This window comes from Neomonachus schauinslandi, chromosome 14, assembly GCF_002201575.2.
Source record: "Neomonachus schauinslandi chromosome 14, ASM220157v2, whole genome shotgun sequence".
Classification (NCBI taxonomy): domain Eukaryota; kingdom Metazoa; phylum Chordata; class Mammalia; order Carnivora; family Phocidae; genus Neomonachus; species Neomonachus schauinslandi.
The window spans coordinates 47728773-47752366 of record NC_058416.1 but is presented as its reverse complement, the minus strand read 5'-3'; the positions used below and the strand labels follow the sequence as shown (position 1 = coordinate 47752366).

The window sequence follows — 23594 nt, the reverse complement described above, 5'->3', positions numbered from 1 at the left end:
ATATATGGCATAGATATTTTAGCATTTATATATCATATGTAAGTATTTTAACAGCTTGATTGAGATACAGTTCACACCACCACCCATTTAAAGTGTACTATTCAGTGGGTTTAGTATACTTACAAAGTTGTACAACCATCACCACTATGTAATTTTCAAACATTTTCATCACCCTAAAAAGAAACCCTGTGGCCACTGGCAGCCATTCCCTATTCCCCCCACATCTTACACCCAGCACTTGGACAACCACTAAAGCACACGGTCTGTCTCTAGGGATTTGCCTGTTCTGGGCAGTTCATATATTTGGAATCCCACAATATGGGGTCTTTTGTGACTGGCTTCTTTCACCTAGCATCATGTTTTCAAGGTTCATCCATTTTATAGCATGTGTCCATAGTTTACTCTTTTTATGGACAAATTGTGTTGTATCTTGTTCACTCATTCATGAGTTGTTGGACATTGGGGTTGTTTTCACATCTTGGCTGTTGTGAATCATGCTGTTTTGAACATTCTTGTGCAAATTTTTATGTAGGTATGCTTTTGTTTCTCTTGGGTTATATCTAAGAATGGAATTGCCAGTCATGTGGGGTAATTCTGTGTTTAACATTTTGAGGTGTAATGTACATGTATATTATACATACATAATTTAATACATATGGTACATATGTACATATAGTATATTAATATATAAATATAAATTTAACATGCATAATAAATATGTATATATAGTTGTATATAAATGTTTTAAAAACTGCAGTAAAATATAAACCCGATAGTGTTCTATAGCAAACCCTATCACACGGGTGACTATGTATGCATTAATTATGCATTAATTAATTTGTGCTGCCAGAATAAGTTGATTTTGTGCAACTAAGCTTTACCTGCCACATCTATTTAATTGAATTGGGTCCTGAGATGTTTAAAAATGGTTGCCATAGGCACCTACTTATCTGTGTCAATTGAGATTATCTCTGTACTGTACAACCAAGACCAAAAGAAACAAATTAGATGCTGACATTGATCTTAGACTAGCAATGTCATCCGTAATTCCTGGTTTCATACTGTTTGTACATCAAAATAGCTTCTCTGCTCTAACAGTGGTTGAGTTATAAGTACCTTTTATACATCCAATTTATAAAATTTTCAGTTATTCTAATCTGTTTTACATCTTGGGATTTGACGTAAAATTAATTTGAAAAAAACATCCTGCTGCTCAGAAGTTTGAATATCAGTGATCCGATGATCCCCAAGGTCCCAGCTTTGGTTTTGAAACTCATTCTCAATATGGCTTTGGCTTCTGTTGGCTTGCCTGAGGGTCTCACGGGAGCAGTGAAGATCCATCCTTGGCCTCCCCAGCCATCCCCCCGCCCCCCCAAGTGGGCCAGTGGTAGCTACAGACGGTTGTCTGTGCTATACTTCAGGATTTATTGAGCATTTACTATGACAAGGTAATGTAGTTATTAAAGGAGTTTCAAAGAAGAGAAGACAGTTATCTGGTCAAGGTACTTGCAGTCTGGTTGGAGATACAGGGTTTAAAATAAGAATAAAATCGGGGCACCTGGGTGGCTCAGTTGTTAAGCGGCTGCCTTCGGCTCAGGTCATGATCTCAGGGTCCTGAGGTGGTGGGCAGCGTGGACCCAGGCATCTGAGGAGGGAGTACCTGGCCAGTTCCTAAATCCTGCCAACAAGTCTGTCTCTGAACAGCCCTAAATACTGAGATGACCTCACACCTTGGTTTTCCAGGATTTGGCAAGTCTGATGACAACTTTGAAATGAAAGTAAACTCAGGCAAGCCAAGTGCTTTTGTATTTTCTGTAAACACTTAAAGTTGCTTTCTTGACCTCAGGGTCCTGGGATCGAGCCCTGCATCGGGCTCCCTGCTCAGCAGGAAGCCTGCTTCTCACTCCCACTCCCCCTGCTTATGTTCCCTCTCTCACTCGGTCTATCTCTGTCAAATAAATAAAATCTTTTTAAAAAAAAGGATAAAATCAATCATTCTACAAGTATCTAGATATGAATATTTCCTAATATGGTAAAGATACCAAACGTAGGAATTCAGAAATAGTCAGGGACGGCTTTGCATAGCAGGTGGCTATGCACGGTGCCTTAGGAGGAGACGGTAGGATTTGGATGGATGAAGAGCAGGTAAAGTAGATTCTGAGTTTTCTTTTGAACTAAGATTTGATCACCCTTGGGGGCATTCTTTGCCCCATAAACCCCTTATGAGGCCAGTGATTCTGAAGTCCCCAGTCCCCATTCAGCTTCGATAAAGGGAATTACCATTCGGGGCAGGAGAAATAAGGCATTTTTAAAAAGCCTTCCAGAAAGAAATGAGATCACCTGGGCCCCTTGTTAGGAGAGAGGATGCTGTGGCTTGAAGCCGGATGGACAAGGAAGCATCAGTCTTTGTTTCCATAAGCTGCTATTGAGCGTGGGCCAAGGTTAATCTGAAGAACTAGAAAATAAAGATTGATGGAACCCCATCAATCCTGAATTTGCTATAAATAATTGCATGCTGTTTCTGAGCTGTCAAAATCCATTTCTCCTGAAGGCCCTTTAGAACAGAGAAAGGTCAGGCTGGGAACCAAGGGAGAAACTCAGGGGAGCGATTATGCTGCAAGGGCAGCCTCCTAGAGGTCCCTTTAAATACGGATGTGGAAGTAACCAGCCTTCCTGAACTCCCTGCTGGTCCTAATTAAATTAGCTCTCATCTTTCCAGGACTGGGGAGCCAGGGAGAGGGGTGCCCCTCCCGCCAGAGTTGGACTTTCTCGTGGAGGAGGTGCACCTCAGCCTTTGTGCGGCAAACCCCGTACAGCTGGGCGTAGAGAGCCCTCGTTTTGCTTTCGAATGGAAAAGTGTTTATGTGGCTTAGAAAGTGTTGAGCATGCAAAGGCATTCTTGCAAAGCACCAGTAAGTCCTCCTAATGATAGGGCAAGGAAGGGCAGTCGCCCGTGCTCAGCCCATTGTCAGGGTGTGGTATTTAAGAGAAGGCCCCGTCCTGAGGACAGAGAAAAGTGTCCAGGATGAAACACGCTTCCTGAAGAGGCTTGAGATGAATGGAGGCCACACATCCATCAGATACAACTCGGTGCTCGTGGGCCTTCACCAGGCTCGGGAACCGTTTGCAGTCAGCCTCTTTCTAAGGAAGCAACCCCAGCCTACTGCATCTGCACCCTCGTTCCCCTGGGGAATGACATGACGGAAAGGGTGTTTTATAAGGTTAGCAGGGTGGTGGTGGGCAGCGTGGACCCAGGCATCTGAGGAGGGAGTACCTGGCCAGTTCCTAAATCCTGCCAACAAGTCTGTCTCTGAACAGCCCTAAATACTGAGATGACCTCACACCTTGGTTTTCCAGGATTTGGCAAGTCTGATGACAACTTTGAAATGAAAGTAAACTCAGGCAAGCCAAGTGCTTTTGTATTTTCTGTAAACACTTAAAGTTGCTTTCTTGACCTGTGTATAAAAATGTAGCAGACTCTGCACTGAGCATGGAGCCTGATGTGGGGCTCGATCTCACGACCCTGAGATCGTGACCCAAGCCGTAATCAAGAGTCAGACACTTCACTGACTGAGCCACCCAGGTGACATCCCCCCCCCTTTCTTAAAGATAATCCTCTATTTTCCTTCTTTTTAAAGGAAAATTTCCACGACCCGCTGGGGGGTTTGAATTGTTTCCATCCGTATTCCGGGTATGGAGCTGGCTTTAGATGCATTAGCTGCTGTGGAAGGTTTTTCACAGGCAAGCCCGCAGTGTGTCCTTTGCTCGGAGGCAGAGCAAGGGCTGACTGGTGCAGTGGGGTGTTGGTTGATTGCCCCAGCCTGGGGGCCTGGCCCAGCTAGCCTGCCACTGCAGTGATAGATTCCGTGGCTCTCCTCTGGGGTCTCCCCCCCCCCCCAGTCGGACTGGCAGCCGTGGCCAGGTGAGCAGTAAGGGCCATTTTCAGTTCCATCACCACCTTTGCTGCTGGACAAAGCTTTAGATCCGTGCAAAGCAGAATTAAGCCTGGATCTAATAAACACATCTTCATGCTGAAGCTAAGGCCGATTTTGCTTTAAGACTGTCTGTGTATGTAGCTTCTATTAAGAGGTGACAGCTGACTTTCCTTTCTTCATCTGTGAACACGTATGTATTGGTGCAAAAACAGTTTGCTTCTTCACTGAGCCCAGTCTAATTTGACTTCTGCTAAAGGAGCATCTGGAATCTTGGCTTTAACTTTTGCCAAATCATGAACAAAGTTATAACTTAGTTGCTGAATCTGTTGAGTAAGCTTATGATGCTGTGGTGTCAACAACCCAGAGCTATGTTAGAGAAACGAAGGAAGTAACAGTGTATATTAGAGGTGCACTTGGCTTTCAGAGAGCCTGGTATTTGAAAAACCAGCGTTTTCCCAAAGGTGTTATCAATGACAGTATAATTCTTGGATGTATGGAGGTTCTTCTCTATAGGGTTCCTTTAAGTAGTAGGCTCCCATAGTAAATAAGCTTACCAATTACAGACTTCTGCGCTGCTTTCTAGGAACACCTCTTGTGCATGACCTGAACACTATTCTTAGAACAAAAGAATAGGTCTGTGATGTGGAGATACAAGAGACGGGGTAGGATCTCAGGACATTTTATGAAGAGATTTTCTATCTGCTAAAGAGGCCAGCCCTGCTAGTTTCTAGGTGAGTGGCCTCCCTCTGTTTTCTTGCTGGGTCCTGTTTGGGCCCCTTGGAAGCTTTGAACTCTAAGTCAGAAAAGGAGACTTAAGAGATGAAGCTCCCTTAGTCTCTTGGTTGAGGTGGGACTTCTTCGTGTCCAGCCCTGACTCCTTGCCTGCAGCTCTGTAGCACCAGCTTTACCTGGGAAGGGGGTCTGCACCCTGATAGTCCTCAGAGTTCTCGGAGACCCCAGAAAGGTTTCGGACCACTCCCCGACACCTGCAGGTTGATGTTGTGAACCTGCAGGCATCGGGACCAGGCCTTGAGGTGAGGTTGGAACCCATTCCTCCTGGTGGCCCTTGGTCCCCCTCCTCTCACCTCTACTGACCTCCTTCCCCAGCTGGAGAACAAGGTACCCTAGGCGAGACCCCTGGATTCTCTGTTGGCTCCTCCTTCTTCATACCCTGCTCAGGCGCTGCGAGCATCTCCACAGGTGGAGACAGATTGCAGCTTTGTCCCAAGGCAGGGTGCTGTTCCCACTGCCCCTTGCTTTTATAAAGTCAACCCTTTTTTCTTTTCACAGTTTCAATCACAGACAAATATATATATTTACATTTCTTGGTAGATGTGGAACTAGGAAAAGGGTCTGAGAGGACATCAAATTCTTATAGGGTGCCCCTGGCCACTGGGTTTGCAGGTCATTTCTCAGTTTCCACTTTATACGTTTCCTGATTTGAATTTTTTTATGGTGAGATGTATTACTTTTATAGTCATAAAAGCAGTTCAAATTCCACTTGGAAAAATGAATGTGTAATAATAAAGAGAAGAAACCCATTTTTTAAAAAAAGGTTTTATTGATTTATTTGAGAGAGAGAATGTGAACACAAGTCCGGGGGAAGGACAGAGAGAGAGGGAGAAGCAGGCTCCCCACTGAGCCAGGAGCCCAATACAGGGCTCGATCCCAGGACCCCAAGATCATGACCTGAGCCGAAGGCAGACACTTAACTGACTGAGCCACCCAGGCGCCCCAGAAGAAACCCATTTTATTTTTTTTAATGTTTTTTTAATTTATGCATTTGAGAGAAGAGAGAGCATGAGCGGGGAGAGGGGCAGAGGGAGAGGTAGCAGGGAGCTGGACGCAGGGCTCGATCCCAGGACCCTGAGATCATGACCTGAGCCAAAGGCAGACGCTTAACCAGGCAGCCCCTTAGAAGAAACCCATTTTAAACATCATGTGTTATACCTGTGAATGTCATTCAGCTGTCCCTTCCTTCCCGCCCTCCCGCTAGATGAGGGTCTTCTGCCTCCCTCTACTTCCTGTTGTAGTGCGACATTGGGAAGCTTTCTGAGGATGATGTTGGAGCTTCTGTTGATCAGACTGGGAACTCATATATTTAGTAGAGAGAGCCCACTGATAACTGTGTATAGAAAAGCATTGAGTGAAAATCAGGTGCTTTTTGGGAAAAGTCCATGAGAACCCACCTGCCTGATGATGGAGTTCATCATTTTATTCAGCCAGCCTTAACTGAGTATCTACTGTTGCTAAAATATGCTCTATCCCTAGGCCAAATGAGTGAGGAAAGCATGGCCCCTCACTTGAGTCAGCCCACTGTCTAGTGTGGTTCAGTTTTGTCTGGGGGAGATGGTCAGCAGGTGAAAGACATTGGCAAAAAAGCAAATAAATTACAAGTATGTGCATGTCTTATGACTATATTAGTTATAGGTTATTTTTGTGGTGGTTGTGTTTTTCTTTTTTGAGGTCATAATAACTGTCTGAGCAGATTTAAGCCATGACCTCAGCTCGCCCATCATCTGTGTAACTGAGGTATCCATGATGCCCTCACTTCCTTCACACCTGTGAAGGCATAACCGTGTCCTCCAGTGGCCCGTCTTATAGCCAGGAAGGGGGCTCCTTACATGGGGAGAGCTGGAGCCATGGAGGAAATTACCTTTTTGTGAGGATAGCATTGGTTGGCCCAGATGGTCCAGGTTCCTTCTCGCTCTCAAAGCTTGTGTTTTGCTCCCAGAGATTTTTAACGGGCCCCAGGGGTTCCAGTGGGCAGCCAAAGGGAGAGAGCATTGATCCAAACTTACTTCCTTGTTTGACACTGAGGCTAAGGCCAGGGGCCACCTTCCTCATCACTTGCTGGTCCTGTCAGAGTCACATGCTGTCCCCTGCGGGGCCCGCTGCCTGACATTGGCTTTTGAGTCAAGCTGCTGCTTCAGGTCACCCCTTAAGGGGATTGCCCTTGACCAGCGGGCCCAGCTGGACCCCAGGATGACCCTGCCTGGCCTCCCTGATCAGCGGGGACAGCAGCGAGCTCAGAGTCCAGCTCTGGTGAGGCTCGTCTGACAGTTACCCCCCTGCCCCCATCAGCCCTCTCTCTCAGAGGCACTCTGCTTGCTGCACTAAGAAGAGATGACCCCTTTCCAGAAGCTCTGATGAAGATGCCCCGGGCAGAGCTCCTACCTTGCCCCTCACTCTCCTCGGGTCCCCAGCATTGCTGCCGACTGGGCTGACAAGAGCTATGGCCAGGAGGCCTTTCGGATGGCGGGGCAGCTGCCCTACCCCCGTCAGCTTGTGTGGATAGTTACTCATTGTTACTGCGCTGACACTTTGGTGCCTAAAAGATACTTTCCAAATACTGGCCCTGGGTCTTGCCTCGTCCAGTCCCCTGTTACCCCAGGCACATGTTTTTCCATGTGATTTTTTTCCCCTCTCTTCTTCCAGTGACCTTTCCTTAAGTTTTAGCTAAGTGGATTCATTATAACCAGCCCTGAGTCTCAGGAGCACACAGTGACTTGCTCTGCAATGAACCATCAGCCCTGATGGTAAGTGGATTAATTTGGTCCAGGTAGATGTATCCAGATAAGCAGTCTTGTCACGGATTAGGACTTACTTGTCTAGACAGAGTCCAGCTTTCAAAAGATAATATTCTCAAATGAGTCTGGGGGCTTTAGGGAAGCTGGTGTGTATAGTCATTGAATGTGAGCCACATTGGCCTCAAAAGTATTCAGCGACAGTGTGGAAAGGCCCAAATCGTAACCATCAGACAAGGCAGGGAAGCCTGATGACTCAGTTGAAGGACCAGTCATGGCCTCTTCCCATTTGATGATGTTGACACGTAATGCTTGGGCTCTTACTTAATGTCTGCTTGCTTAATAAGAAAGCTAGGTATTGTCAGTCATTTAAACATGGAAACACCTCTGCTTGTTAACTGTGCCCAATGATGAGGACTTCGCATAGTAATGGACTTCGTTTATGAGGCAGGACTGCAGGGAGAAGTAGGTTCCCAGCTGAACAGGGAGCCTGATGTGACACTCGATCCCAGAACCCCGGGAGCATGACCTGAGCTGAAGGCAGACACTCAACTGACTGAGCCACCCAGGTGTCCCAGATGTACTGGCTTATATTTTTTTTTAAGATTTTTAAAAAATTTTATTTGATTGAGAGAGACACAGCGAGAGAGGGAACACAAGCAAGGGGAGTGGGAGAGGGAAGAAGCAGGCTTCCCGCGTAGCAGGGAGCCCGATGCGGGGCTCGATCCCAGGACCCTGAGATCATGACCTGAGCCGAAGGCAGACGCTTAACTGACTGAGTCACCCAGGCGTCCCTGTACTGGCTTTTAGAAAACAAATCCTGGGCACCTGGCTGGCTCAGTCAGTAGAGCATGTTACTTTTATTTTTTGGTAAGATTTTATTTATTTATTTATTTATTAGAGAGAGAGTGCAAATGAGTGGGGGGAGGGGGAGAGGGAGAAGCAGACTCTGAGCTGAGCACTGTGCTAGATGTAGGGCTTGATCCCACAACCCCGAGATCATGACCTGAGCCAAAATCAAGAGTCAGACACGCAACTGACTGAGCCACCCAGGCGCTCCGTAAGATTTTATTTTTAAGTAATCTCTACACCCAGCTTGGGGCTTGAACTCACAACTCTGAGATCAAGAGTTGCATGCTCTACTGACTGAGCCAGCCAGGTGCCCCTCAAATTTGGTTGTTTTCCAAATAAGCACCTTTCTTTTCTGGTGTAGGAAGAGCTGGATACAGCTTTTTGATAGGGAAATTGTCAGATTATGTGCTTTTGTGAATGGACCTATTTTTCCAGGGTGAACACCCTGGTCTGAGTGTTGGATGAGAGCCTGTGGGGTCCCAGGCTACATGCCAGGGCCTTGTGTGTTCATCATGGGATTCACTTGGCATTTGCAGCTGGAGTGCCAGCCACACTGTTCTTGGAGGGGCGGGGAGGCAGCCCCAAATGCTGGAGGAGGCCTGAGGGTACTAATTTTACAGGTGGCCAGTGCATCAGCGAAGGTGGCATGAAGTTCTTCTTAGAGGGTGTAGGTGTCGAAGGAGCATGTGCCTCAGGTAGGCTCAGGCATAAGCCATTTTGGGGTGACCTTGCTACTGGCTGGGGTTGGAGGAGGGGCCAGAGCTAGGACAGCCAGGCTGATCCCAGTCCGTTGAGCCAGAATGAGGGGGTGGTGGAGGAGGTGTCAGGTGAGGGTGCAGCCTCAGTGGGGGGAACTGGAGTGTTGTCAAAAACCCAGGAGCTACCGATCATTTTTTGCCCTGTGCCAGGGAATCTGTCTCTGTTTCTTATTCTCCTTTTCTAGTTTCATAGAAGAGGAAATTGAGGCTCAAAGATTAAGGAGTTTTTCTAAGATTCCAAAGCATCTGAACCCCAGGACTGAAATCTGAATTTGTTTGACTCAGCATGCATGGTGCTTGTGGAATTGCACCTGCCTCTCGATGGGGACCGTGGGGGCCCCGATCCCTAGGAACTGTGACGGGTGGGAGTGTGACTGACTGAGCATTTGCCCTATTCCAGCCTGGGACTCTGTACCTGGAAGGGCTGTGCTTCAACTGATGGCCTGGTCATTTCAAAGCCACAGCTGCAAGGGGCTGTCACAGGAGTCCTGGTGTAGCCGAGTCCCTGGAGTTATAGGGCTGCGCAGGACAGCCCTACTTACTAATGAATTGGCCACCTATAAAATCATCACCTATAAAATCAGTTCCCACCCCCTTGGGCCCCCATGTACCCCTCTCAGGTAAGACCAATGTCTCCCCACAGCCATTGCCTCAGGTCTGGCTATTAGAAATCTGGGAATATTATGGAAATGGAAATTCAATGTTAGTTAAGTGCAGAGGGACATTGCAGATCTTGCAAAAGGTCCAGTGTGTCATGAAGACACTGGAGGTAATGTTATAGAACCTCTTGGTACTCCCACACTGACAAATGAAGGTCTGAGAGAATACCAGTTTACCATTGAAGAGCAAAGAAGAAGGGGTGTGATGACTCTTTTGGAAAGGAATTGATATCAAGATTAAGAAAGGCACTTAGAAAATTGATGAAGCCCTTGAATCGTTTGCAAAAATGACCTTTCTGGTTGTCTTATTAAAAGTAAAACATAAAGCAAAAGGTTCCAGGGTAGTTGGTCAGAAAAAGTACACACAAAACAAAAGAAAGAACACTCATTTTATTTTGTTGTTGTTGTTCTTTAGGACAGATTAGAACATGGTTATAATTGCATGTCTTTAGCCTAATTTTATCAAATGTAATATGAAATAGGCTTATCCTTCACATTATAGTCCCCTTTTTTCAAGATAGAAACCCAATCGGATTTTTTTCTACTTCCTCAGCCAAACCATTTACTATGAAATGATGGTCTTCGTTCAAATGGATTGATTGTAAAGTTACGAGCCTCTGCACACCACCCTGGTCCCTATAACAGATATTCTCAGTTAACTAGGACCTGTTCTTCTTTTAATCTGGCAAAAGAAACTAGATTCAGGAGGTTTTGGCTGGTGGTTTGCAATTCTTTAGCAGCCCCAAAGAGTCCATGTTTTGTCTAATCATGCCCTGGTGTCTATTCTTACTGGTCTCTGAGAAACTTTCCCAAAGGAGTAATGTCTTCCTCGTTTGTAGTTGCTTTTGAAATCATGGCCATCCAGAGACCATAACTTTTTTATTGCATCCTAATGATTTTGAGATTTTATTTAATATGATTTTAAAATTTAATATTTATCAGTTAACCTGGTTCAGACCAGGGGGTATTTGAATACATAACAGTATCATCTAATGCTTTAGAAAAACTGCACACAGTTTCCAAGTTAAATAAGAGGCATCTTGTCTTTTTTGAGAAAATTGCTGCGTAAAAGGATTAACATAAAGTGGCACTATTAACCAGAGAGAATGCTCAGAATTCAGCAAGGCAAGATGGGCCTGGCATTCAGGGTGCAGGCTGGGAAGATGGCAGCCTCTTAAAGACAGCTTTTGTCCAGTCTTTTTTTTCTTTTTTCTTTTTAATAGACTTTATTTTTTAGAACAGTTTTAGATTTACAGAAATGCCTGATCCATTTTACAATGAGGTTTTTAACTTCTAGATTTTCTTCCCTCTTTCTGCAGACGTCGCCTCATCTCCCAGAGGTCATCCTTGGAGACCCTGGAAGATATTGAGGAGAATGCCCCTCTACGGAGGTGAGTTTTTATTGGTGTATTTATGTGTATGTAAATGGCCTGCAGTACAATATGACAGCCAAAGTTTGATTTTTTTTTTTAAGTCCTTGATCTACAGAATTAAATTTTTTAAATGATGGCCTGATCTCAGACTCATAGTTTGGAAACCCCAAGCCTGAGGACCACTAGAGCAGTATTAAATCTCAATTATGTATTGGGAAAGCCCAGTTTGCATGGTGGATTTGGATGCTGTTTCCTTTTCAGTGTCAAAGCTGCTGCTTGCTGCCTATCATTGTCCCAGCTTTCTTAGGTGCAGTGACACAGTGATCACAATCCTGGATTTCATTAGCAGGTGCCCACATGACTCCATCACCAGTTGCTGGGGAAACTCAATTAGGATAGCTGTGAGGGCTTCCTTGGGGCTGAAAGTGATTTCTCCATTGGGATTGGAAAGGTGCTCGCAAGGTGTTTGGGTGACAGCAGTTGCTGAGCTGTGCCGTGCCTCCGGCAGCTTTCCTTGCTCTCATCCTGCACCTCACCGCCGACCCCCATCTGTGCCTTAGTCTCCCCTAACCTTCCTTGAGCGGAGGAGACCGTATTCACACAGCACATCTCCTTTAGTCTTCACAGCGGCTCAGCTGGGCTGGTTGTGGGGTGCTCCTCCTGCAGAAAGAACCGAGCCAGGTTGGGACGCGGACGCTTCACAGGGCATGCGCCACGGCTTCACAGGGCATGCGCGCGGGTTGCGCCAAGGGAGGCCCGCGGGAAAACGTACGCTCCCATTGGCTCGACCAGCTTCCGGTATCCACGTCTGCGCACCTCGTGCTGTGGCCCCTGGCCAGGACTCGGGAGTGTGGGCTCCTCTTTTGAGCATAAGAGAGTGCTGCTGTGGACCGAGGCTTCTCTCCCCCTGGAGCCCGCCCATTCCCCACCTTGGGCTTTACTCCCAGGTTAGTCTTGTCCACAGACCATCTGGATGGAAGGTGGAGCATAGACAGGCGGCGGATCTGATCGAGAATATTGGGTGACTGAGTCTTGCTGCTGATGTCATTCCAAAGACAAGGTCAGGGCCAACCAGTCCGATTTCCACTTTTGAAGTCTTTTTGAAAACGTACGTAATCCCTGGGACCATCTTAGGGTGAATGGCGTGTGGCTGTGTGATTAATGTGGCTTAGGTGCGGGTGTTCTTCTATCCCTTACTATTAAATATTGGGAGAAGGCTGTTTCTTTGGTAGTCCTACAAAAAGCTGCACAAAAAGTCCACTTAGGGAGCTGGCTGGAGTCCAGAGTTATCCTCGAAAGTGGAGGAAAAATGTTCTCAGGTGGCTTTGAGCGGCTTTGGCATTGGAGCAAGAAAGGTCACTCTTGCCACAAATGGGGAAATCAATGAATAGGGCTAAAAAGCTGCTGGTGTTTGAGAGACTGTGAGAGGCGTCAGTTAAAGCAGTGTGGTAGCTGTGAGTCAAGGAAAACCAGGTAAAAAATATGTTACTCTGTCCTCAGGGATTCAGGTGGTTAAAGGGGGGTGGGGAGGAGAAGGGCGAGGAGGAGCTACCTGCTGTGTGTCTGGTCACGTGCCACGTGGTCACCTCTGTACCCTCCTCCCAGAATCCACCCAGGCTGATCCTCTGCTCTCTACCCTTCAGTCTCCCGATACTACAGATGAGCACAGTAAAAAGGGCTTATCTGCCTTAGTTATAACTTATCCAACTCTTACTTACAGAATACTATACTTAATTTCCAACAAATCTTGTGTAAATATAAAATTTAAAAAACAAGTCTGAAACCAAGGGAATCTGGGCAGTTTGGGAAGGCTTTATTTTCCCTAATAGACTTTTAAAAAAAAAGTTTTAATATTTACTTAGAAAGGATGAGCACTGGGTGATGTACAGAATTCTTGAATGACCATATTGTACACTTGAAACTAATGTAACGCTGTATGGAACTATAATAGAATTAAAAGTAACAACTAACTAATTTAGAAATGTACTTATTCCTAGGAAATAAAATTAGCATGGCATAGCAGAAGGGATATTCATTTGGGAGTCTGGAGGCCTGAATTCTTGGTTTGATTCTTCTACTAACTGGTTACATGGCCTTAGACATTTTATTTAGCTTCTCTGGGGCCTCAGTTTTCCCATCTGTAAAATGGGAGGGCAAATTGACTGCTCTCTGAGGTCCTTTCCAGCTCCCAATTTTGTGAAGTGAATGTACCAGTAATGATACCGAAGTGTTTTGGGAACTGTGGGGGCGGAAGGCTATTAGCCGAGCTTGTTTTTAAACTCAGCACATTGAACAAATGGCTGCAAAGCATCTATTAAAAACCTTTTGCGTAATTAAGTGTATGCTGTAATCAGTGCTAACAAGAAAGAGCTAATCTTTCATTAAATTAGTTTTTAATTTAATTCTATCCTAATTTAATTTTGCATTACTTAAGATGTATGTTTTTAAATGGATACTGAAATTAATTCGTTCTTTCCTTAACCTGTCACAAGCTGAGTGCTCCGTCTTCCAGTTTCCTTGGCAATGGTTGCCAATGCCACAGTTCTCTTTTAAAACATTTCTTAGATTCCCTGGTGGTTTAGTTGATTGCTTTAAAAAATGCAAGACAACAAACAACTTGCTAAAGGAGGGGCTAGATTAGTAGCATATGCCCTTATAATTGGGTGCTGATACATTCTTTTTTAAAGTCTCATGTTTCTCTTGCACATCACAGTTTGCTAGTAAGTTAGTGTCCTGCACCTGCCTAGAACTCCAGGAGTTAAGCGTTCATAATGAGAGCCTTTAGACTAAGGAGTTGTCCACCTGCCCGGTGGTGACCTGGTATCCTAGTATTAAGGAGCCGGGACGTTGCTACGAGGTGTCCAGAAAATCCTCAGTTTGGTGGTGGCGAATGTGCCAGCCATCTCCACCTGCCTCTGTTTTCGGGCCTGTCTGGGTTGATGGGTGTTGGCTGCTGCACCGTTCAGTGATTACCGGTACCTCCTCCTCCCCCTGTGAGTGCCAACAATCCCCTGTGGCCCTTTTGCCGACTTCCAGTTCTAGCAGAAGGCCGGGGAATATTTGTGCTCAAACCTGAAGGGTAACGGCACGGGAGGCAGAGAGAAACTCAGGTCTTCCCTCCTCTGGGCTGGGATCTGTACCAGCTTCGGGCTGCTGGGGGCAGGAGTACCTACTAACCCATCACAGTCCAGCTCTTGGCCCACTGTCCTCTGGCTGGCTGGCTCAGGAAGCTCTGCTGTTTGAGGGGAAGCAGGGTAAGGGTGTGAGGACACTTTTGGACACTTGGCCCTAACCAGAAACCAGTGGAAGCATAGCCTTATGCTTTCAGAGATTCTCTTCTCTCCAGTGGCTACATGTCTCTAGAACCTTCTGCATTGTTTGTGAGAGACATTTGGGGACATTGGGTGGCCTGCAGACTCAGTCATTTTGGAGGTAGAACTGAGGCAGTTTGGGGTCCTGGGTCTGCTTCCAGAGAGCTGCCCCAAGAAGGCAGAGTGAGGCTCCATGCCCTTGAACCTCGGTAAGGCTAAATCTGAGTTTGGAAGCTTGGAGTGGGAAGGGGGATTGATGGGTGCTGTCTCTTCAAACCCTGCCTGAAGGCCACAGGAAACATTGACTAAATAAAGGTCTTTAAAAGATTCTAAAACCAAGAATTCAGGACCCTTGGTGACAGCTACAATTTTAAGAATATAGGAAGCAAATAATAACAAAATATGCATGCTTTGTAGCTAATGGTCTGTTAATAATCACAATACTGAGATTTGTATACAAATATTTACATGTATATACACGTGTATGAATGTGAATGCTTGTATTTGAGTGTGTCACTTGACAGTTTATGAATCTCTTGTATATGTCATTACATTTAATCCTCACAACAAGGCCCGAGGGATCTGAAATATTACTAGTGATAGGTCAGGGTGGCAGAGTTGGTGAGTTTGGGGCTAGAGGCAGGGAGGACTGTGGTTGCTGCTGTGAAGTGTCTTACAGGGCCACATGGGTTCTGCATGGTCCATGGACCCTGCCCTGATGTGGTGGACATGAAGGGGGGCTTTCCCTCCTCTAGACCCAAGGACTGGGGAGCCCCATTTTCCCAATGAAAGCTGCCAGATACCTGATACCATGTCTTTGCTTTAGCCTGCACTCATTCACTTCAGTATGTTTTTTTTTTTCCAAGTAGGGGAAAAAAAAAAATTCATTCTTAGCACTCCCAGGGAATGGCTTCTCGGAAAACTGGGTCTTTATTAGAGGGTGGGTAAGGGGGCTTGAGGGAACATACACCTGACGTCTGGGCCAGGGACTTCACCCAGTTTCCCTTGAGCTGGGCCCTTGGAATCGCTGTGCAGGTCTGTGACCTTGCCCGTTTCCCAGTCCTGTACCCCAGCAGACCCCCACGGCCCACCTGCCCTCAGCTGTACCTCCTTGTTGGGTCATCTTGTTAATCTTACCAGAAGCCTCAAACTTCAGAACTGACTGAACTCGGGTGGTGGCCCTACCCCAGAGCTCAGTGTGGCTTTGGGAAGCCAGGCACTGCTGTTCCAAAACTCCCTCTTCGAAACTTAAGGTCCTAAGTACCCACACCCCATGGCAGGAGCCAGTCCTTGGCGCCAATGGTCAGAAAGGTTTAAGTAGACAAAAAAATTGGTAGCAAAAACCCAGAGACATCACAGCTCCCTTTCTCAAGACAAGACCAAACTTCAGACTCTTTATTTGTTGATTTTTTTTTTTTGCCCTTTTTCTTACTGTTGCAGTTGTATAACTTTAGAATTTGCCAGGTAACTTGGAAAAAAATACAGACAAGATCTTTCTAGCCTGTGGTGTGTTCTGTTAGTCCTGTAGGGCAAGCAGTGTCATATATTCCAGGAAAAAAGTAATTTGAATCCCAGACCGTTCAACAAATGTTCATTTAAAAATGTATCTTGGGGAAAAAAGGAAAGAAAGAAAACAGCGGCTCGTTCCAAGTAAAGCCGTGACTTCCAGGCGTAGTCAAGTTAAGCACTGAAGCAGCTGTCCAGGTGGTTCAGGCCAGAGTCCTGCTATGGAAGAAAAATGATCTGGCATTGCCTTTAAACTAAATTTTCCAGTGTTTTTCTTCCCCCTGTAAATTCTTTAAATTTACAGTTTTCTGTTCCCGTTACCGGTGTTGATACAGGAGGATTCTTTTTAAGATGACAAGAAAGAATAATGTCTTTGGAATCCATGTAGGTTATGTTATTGTAACTGTGAGGACAATAGTTTTCATTAACTGGCTTTCCAGAGACCCATATAAATGATTATCAGGATTATCAAGGAAGTTGTCTTTCGTTGGGTTTTTTTTTTTTTTTAAAGCTTCCTCCCTTCCAGCCGTATTGTCCTGATTATCCTCGGGGTGATTCAAACCATTTGTCTGGTCTTCCTTCCTGTCTTTGTGTGGAGATGTCTCAGCTGTCCTGTGGGCAACTGACCGTGTTTTTGAAATGACTTTATTTTTCAGATGTCGAACTCTCTCAGGTTCGCCCAGACCAAAGAACTTTAAGAAGATTCATTTTATCAAGAACATGCGGCAGCACGATACCAGGAACGGCAGGTATCAGACTATAGCGAGAACTGCCCCGCCAGCCTCCCTGCGGGAGGGGGGGTCCAGTGACGATGGGAGGAGGGGCCTGTAGGCCTGGCCAGAGAAGCCCACGCTGCTGACAGCAGAACCTCACAGAACCTTCCCAAACAGACAGTTTCCATTCCTCTCCCACTAGAATCACCCAGAGAAGTCTCTAGAAAATGATGCTCCCAATAGTGGCCAAATATTCGGTGAGGTTTTCAGGCTGACTACAGATGGACTATTTAATAGCACTCAAATACATTTTTGTAGAAAACCAAACAGAAAAAGTTGCATTTTTGTTTTTTTTTCCTTTTTCTGCTTTGTTGCATGTTACTTCCTTTTTTTCACTAAGGCTGTATGCTCTGGTACGTAAATACCCCACCAGTGTGTGCCTGAACTTGGTTTTGGTGCTAGCTTTGATGACTCTTCAGGAGAGCAGGATGGCAGCTTTGCCAGCAGGTGGTTTTGGGGCGCTGATTCGGACTCCTGGGCCTGCTGACATCTGGAACACGTGTTTCTCCCGCTCTTCCATTGCTCTTTTGGAAAGTGCTATTAAATGAAAATGACCGTGATTGAAATTTGTGTAACCCTGATATTAAAACTCCTGGCGACAAATAGATCGGTCCTTGTCATGGGCATGCTTCTGTCTGAAGGGCTAATGAGTCTATTCACGGCAGCCTGACGGCAGCACAGGAACAGAGCTCCAAGACCTCTCAGGGTCCCTGATGCTCTGTACCCTTTAGTGATGGCTCCTCCCCACTGACCTGTGACCTGCTGAGTGGTTTCCCATTAGCGGGAGAGTCAGAGACACCACCCCAGAGCAGAGGTCCTTCCACAAAGACCATTTTGTTTTAGTGCCTCCGGATTTACAGAAGCCCATATAGCCCCCACTGATAATCGCTAATCCATATCAAATGAAAATTGCTCAAAAGTCTTGAGTTAGACGCATGGACTGACTGAGGCCCAGCATACATGTCCGTAATCTGGTATAAAATAACGCTCTACGACCCGAAAGATAACACTAATGATTACAATTTTTAAAGACCTGTTTTCTTGAAGTTAATACCTATGTTTTAAACCGATTGAAATAAAGAACATAATTTTACAGCTTTTGAGTGGTTTCAGAATAGCAGAACTGAGCTCCCTCATTAACGAGGGTTTGTGTAGTCGGTGTATATTCCTATTTTAAATACAGAGTTTTTGGTTAAAATGTACCCAGCTGTCATCTGTTAAAGAGAATACTCTGAATTTCTCTCACTTAGTCTCACTCTCACAGTTATTGTGCCTTATTCCCTGAACCACCCTGTTTTATTTTTCTTTTGAGGCTCTTACTGAACTGAAACCTCACTCATGCCATTTTTACTATAATTACTCATCGTTTATTTACATTTGTGTTCTTGTCATAATCTCCTTAACCATAAAATAAACATCGATAGCCTTTAATTCCCAAATCAAATCAAGACAAAGCCAAAGAAGTGGGCCAGATTAGTGGGCTTCCCCACCTCTGGTGGTGCTGATGCTGTGGAGGATGCAGAGGCAGCTGGGCACCTGGCCTGGTGCGGGAGTGAGAGGCTGTAGCTACTAAGACATTTGGGCCGATGGGATTGCCGGCGTACAGGACAGAGCCGGCCTCCCCAGCACACCCTTGACCCAGGAACAGCGTAAACAGTCCAGAAAGCATGCAGTGGCTTGCAGTTTTGCTGGGGAATTTTCAGAGGGAGCCAGGAAGGATTATTAGCTTATCTGAAGATCTGAGAACTGGAATTTAGGGCAGGAAAGCTTGCTAAACGCTGCTCTGGGAACCACAGGCTGTGGGCTGTGCCACAGTCAGTTGTCTCTGCCCAGGTGAGAGGTGCTCTCCTTTCTTCCTCGGGTTATTGGCAAGGCTGGATTGTCCTTAGATAGATGAAAGAACTTGAGAGGACACCAGGAAGAAAATACGGTTTCTGAGTTGACAGAAGGCAATTGTGGTCAAGAGCCGATGAATGGGAGGATGTGACCCAGCCTTTTGAGAAAGGGAAGAATTGCCCCCACCATAGCTGGGCAGCGGGCATGAAATTGTCCTCATAGAGGGGCGTGTGGATGAGCTCTAGTCCAGCAGCGGTGGGGAGGAGGGATCCTGGTGGTGCTCTCGGAAGGGAGGGGCAGATGCATGGGCAGGGGTCTCCGATTCTGCCATTTTGGGTATACTGAGGTACATGCACGGCACCACACCAGAAGGTGCATTCTTGCAGTGAGGATCGAGCTTGGATTTGCCTGCCGGGGTTGGGAAGGAATGAGGCTTTACAGTGAAGGCTCATTAAAGGGCTTGAAGGTCTGGACTGAAAATGGAATGCCCTGAATACCGGTATCCTGCCTCTTGTACCCGGGGAAGGAGACTGAGAAGGGGTCCGCAGAGTCCCCAGGCCCAGTCCCGCAGGGGTTCCCACTCACGGCTATGCCAGCTCCCAAGTGTCCGTGTGATCTCCGACTAGCACACACCAGACTCTCAAGACTGCAGGCCGGACCCGGTGCCCACTTGCTGCTCTGGACCTGAAGACCTCAGAGTGGAGGCTGCTCCGTCCCCAGGCCTGCTGAGTGTGTGTCACTGGCACCAACGTGGAAGGGGGTTGGGGCTCCAGGCTCAGCAAGGACTAGTGCAACTGACACCAGGAGAGGGGAGCATCTGTTCTGGGCCTCAGTGCCCAACCTGTGAATATGAAAAACGGTTTAAGACAGGAAGGAGAGAAATCATAAAAACTGAGAACCAAATGTGATAAAAGACAATATTTGCATTAAACTCAAGTGGACGTAATGATCAGCAATGTCAGGGTAGTGGCTTAGAAACAAACATTGGGGGCCCGGCTAGCTTCGTGTTCTCCCACTTCTCTCTGTGACATTAGAGGAATCTCAACGACGTCTGAAGTAGAGGTGAGCACCTTAAATAAAAGGTGTGGTTCTGATGGAGGATGGAATCTTCTTGAAGGAAAACCTATCTTCACCTTCTTCAAAATCAGTGAATTCTGTGCAGCTGGCCTTGGGGACCTGCTGGAAGGCTCTGTGTGGGATAAAGTGCAGAGCACCAAGCTCAGCGTGTTTCGGGGTCATGTTGCAGACCCTTGAGCCAGGTGGGGCTGAAGGTTAGAGACCCAGTGATGGAAGCTTCGGCTCTACCGTTGGGACCAGATGGTATCATGAGTTCTTGACCAGCCCCGCGTGGTGCTTTATCTCCTCACAGGGGACGTGATGAGGGGAGCCGCCATGCTCGGGTTCCACTTCTGTTGTAACACAAACACAACACAGGTTGGTGATGGGGAAGTTGTGTTGGACTTGATGGTTGTGAAAGGCAGCAGTGCTTGGCTGGGTTTTAGGAAGACAGATCTCAGAACGTTCAGACTATGAAGTGGATTCTTGTGGCTGCAACCACATGGCCAAAAGGGATTATAAAATACATGGATCATGAAGTGATAATGGGTAACATTTATTGAGCGCTTACTGGGTACCACGTTCTAAGTACTTTATATGCTTTGTTTCATTAACTCAGTGGGTATTTGTTGGGTAAGTGAGTAGAGAGATCTTTTAAGTGGCTTTCAGTCTTCGGAACTATATATCTTGAGGAAGGGAAAGAATTTGGAAACAACCTTGAGAGGAAAGTATTGCTATTATTGTGTTAGGTAAAATGATGCCCACCAGAGACGTCCATGTCGTATCCCTGGGAACTGTGAATATGTTAGGTCACATGGTGTGGGGGAATTGAGGTTGCAGATGGAGTTGAGGTCGCTGACCAGTTGCCCTGGAAATAGAATTATCCTGGATTATCTGGGTTTGCCCAGGTAAATCATTGGGGTTCTTAAAGGTGGAAGAGGGAGGCAGGAGAGTGTCAGAGTGATAGGGTGTGAGAAAGACTCAACTCGCCATTGCTGGCTTTGAAGATGGTGAAAGGGGACATGAGCCAACGACTGTGGCTTCCCCTAGAAGCTGGAAGAGGCAAGAGAACAGATTCTTTCTTCGAGCCTTCAGTGGGAACCGGCTCTAACCCCTCGATGATAGCCCCACGAGACCCATTTCAGAGTTCTGACCACCAGAGTTATAAGATAATAACTCTGTTGTTTTAAGCCACTGACTTTGTGGTAATTTGTTACCGCAGCCATAGGAAACGAAAACACTCGGCATCCCAGTTAACAAAGGAGGAAGCTGGAGCACATAGCTGGAGAGTGGGGGGTGGGATCCAGATCCAGGCATCAGATTGCAAAGTTCGCTCTCGTAATCAAAGGGAGAGGTGGGAGATAAAAGTCCAAATATTATCAGACAGCAGGTCATGGTGGATTTGGAGAAAACTACTGAATTCTGCTTTTTAAAATCCATTAGCTAAAGGCCAAAGACTAATAAAAGAATGGCTTAAGTAAACTTGTAAGAATAGTTTGAGGAGCCCTAAGGTCCAGAGTGAAGTAAAGATTGATGAAAGAAAAATTGGCACCCTTGTACATGGCTGGTGGGAATGTAAAATGGTGCAGCCAGTATGGAAAGCAGTTTGGCAGTTCCTCAAAAAGTTAAACATACAATTATCCTATAACCCAGCAATTCCACCACCAGGTATATACCTAAAAGAATCGAAAAGAGGAATTTGAACAGATAGCCAAAAGGTAGAAACAAACCAACTGTCCCATCAGCAGATGAGTGGATAAACAAAATACAGTGTACCCGTACAAAGGAATATTATTCAGCCATAATTAAGGAGTGAAGTCCTGGTAACATGCTACAGTATGTATGAACCCTGAAAACATCATGCTGACTGAAAGAGGCCAGACACAAAAGGTTACATAGTATACGATTCCATTCATACAAAATAACCAGGATAGGTAAATCTATAGAGACAGTGGTGGCTAAGCAGTTGCCAGGGACTGGTTGAAGGGGGGACAGAGTTTCTGTTTGGGGTAATGGAAAAGTTCTGGGAGCAAGGTGATGATCGCACAGGGTTGTGCATGTACTTAAGGACAGCGAATCTACACCGAGAAATGGTTAAATGGTCGGTTTTCTGTTCTAGATGTATTTTGCCACAATCAAATAAAATGTCAGCAATAGCCGTGGGGCTTTTAAAACCACATTCAGAAGCGGAGTGGGGAAGGGATGGTAAACTTCTTGGGGTCGGTGGTACAAGGACAGAGCAGATGCCAGCCGCCGGCCTTGTCTTCGCTTCTTCAACACGCGCAACTGTGAGATGGCGACTCTAAACCAGGCAACGTGCTGGGCACCCGCAGCGTTCAGTAAATAGATACCACTTCTTGTGGAATAAGGCAACGGAGAGAGGCCTTACATTTTGAAGTGAGTGCTAGTCTTTGGGGCCTAGATCCCAGGGAATGGGAAGAACTTAGAAACAACAAATGATCTTTAAAATGTCACTGAGAATAAAAGAAGTTTTAAGTCGAATGCCAGGCAGATGTTGCCTTAAAGAAGTCAAAAAGACCAAGGTGGTAGCAGAAGGTGAGCTCTAACCATCATAGGCTAGCAAGCATGCCTCAGGCGGGTTGCTGGCAGAGCTCTGGAGAGGACTGTTAAACAGATGGTTCGCGTGCTTTCAGAAAGAGTGGAGGTTGCTAGCCGTCAACGTGACTTCACTGAGAAGGAGTCACGTTAGGTTAACGTCATCTCCGTACTGGTAGAATAGGTTAGTAAATTAGCGGACTGCCATAGACCTGACATTTCTTAATCTCGGCAAAATGTTAAGACTGTTCATTATTATCACCCAGCCCAGCGGTCTCTGGAGGATTGTGAAGCTGGAGCACCTGCAGGCAGCGACCACAGTCCGCCTGAACGGGGCTCGAAGGAGCATTGCACGCCATATTCTCCTGAGCGTGTTGCCTCATCTGCAGAGCCAAAGCCAGCAAGCCTCACTGTGGGCCGTGCGGGAGACCAAAGGCAGGGGGAGGAGGGGAATGTGTTACAGATGATGACCACGTGCCTCAGTTCCCCAGCAGCTGGAGATGCTAGGCCCAGCTCAGGGAGGTTAAACTCAGGCACAAATGTAATGGAGGTCGATGATCATTTACAGTTCGGGATAAAGGCTCTTCAGAAGTTCGTGTGAAACGTATCTTGGAATTTAGATGGACAATGTTTTCCAGAGAGCCTAGCAGTGTGTTGTAACTCTAGAGTGAGCCAATGTAGCTTGTCCCAAGGAGGGAAATGCATCACTCTCACACCCAGCCAGGGTCAGTCCCGTCTGCCCTGTTGCGATCAGCGTGAGTGTCGTGTTTTAGAACACTGGATTTGTATCGGCATAGCCTCACTGCAGTGGCCCAGGATTTTCCAAGCCCCTTCGCCGTGGAGGATGGATGACACGTGGTGAATGGGAACAGACAGAGTCCATTTCATTGAACTGCCTGTATATAAAAAGCCATTTCTGGGGAAGGAGACATGTGCATCCAGACAGAAGGTGCGCGATAAAGTAGTTCCGTAACTACATGGAATGCGGAGTGGTACCTCTGCAGGGACTGGCGCCTGCCCTGTGCTGGGACCGTTTGAAGTGATGGCATATTTCTATAAACAAAGTGACAAAGATCCTGCTTCAAGGACTTACAGGCTCACTGAGGAGGCGGGGGCGAGGGGCAAGGCCTCACTGACGGGGAGACTTTTTTTTTTTAAGTAGGCTCCACACCCAGCACGGAGCCCAGTGCAGGGTTTGAATTCATGATCCTGAGATGACCTGAGCTGAGATCAAGGGTTGGTTGCTTCACAGACTGAGCCACCCAGGCACCCCAGTGGGGAGACTTTAAGGCAGAGGTCTGAAGGAGGTGATTGATGGAGCTAGCTCTGTGCTGTTCCAGCGGGGAAGGGCATTGGCGGGGGGGGGGGGGGGGGGGGGGGTGGAGCGCCTACTTACCCCAGGGGGGGCAGGGGGGGGGGGGTGGTGGGGGGGGACCCGGGGGGGGGGGGGGG

At 46.6% G+C, this 23594-nt stretch overlaps 1 protein-coding gene across 1 annotated transcript in view; it reads left to right on the top strand.

Moving 5' to 3' along the window:
• Window positions 1–23594, top strand: part of CABLES1 (Cdk5 and Abl enzyme substrate 1) — a gene marked incomplete at its 5' end in the record, with an annotated part of 109753 nt that overhangs the window by 35738 nt on the left and 50421 nt on the right. The window contains 2 exons of the mRNA XM_021686188.2: window positions 11051–11122; window positions 16578–16670. Coding sequence (XP_021541863.2) covers window positions 11051–11122; window positions 16578–16670 — 165 coding nt within the window. The remainder of the gene's footprint in view (window positions 1–11050; window positions 11123–16577; window positions 16671–23594) is intronic.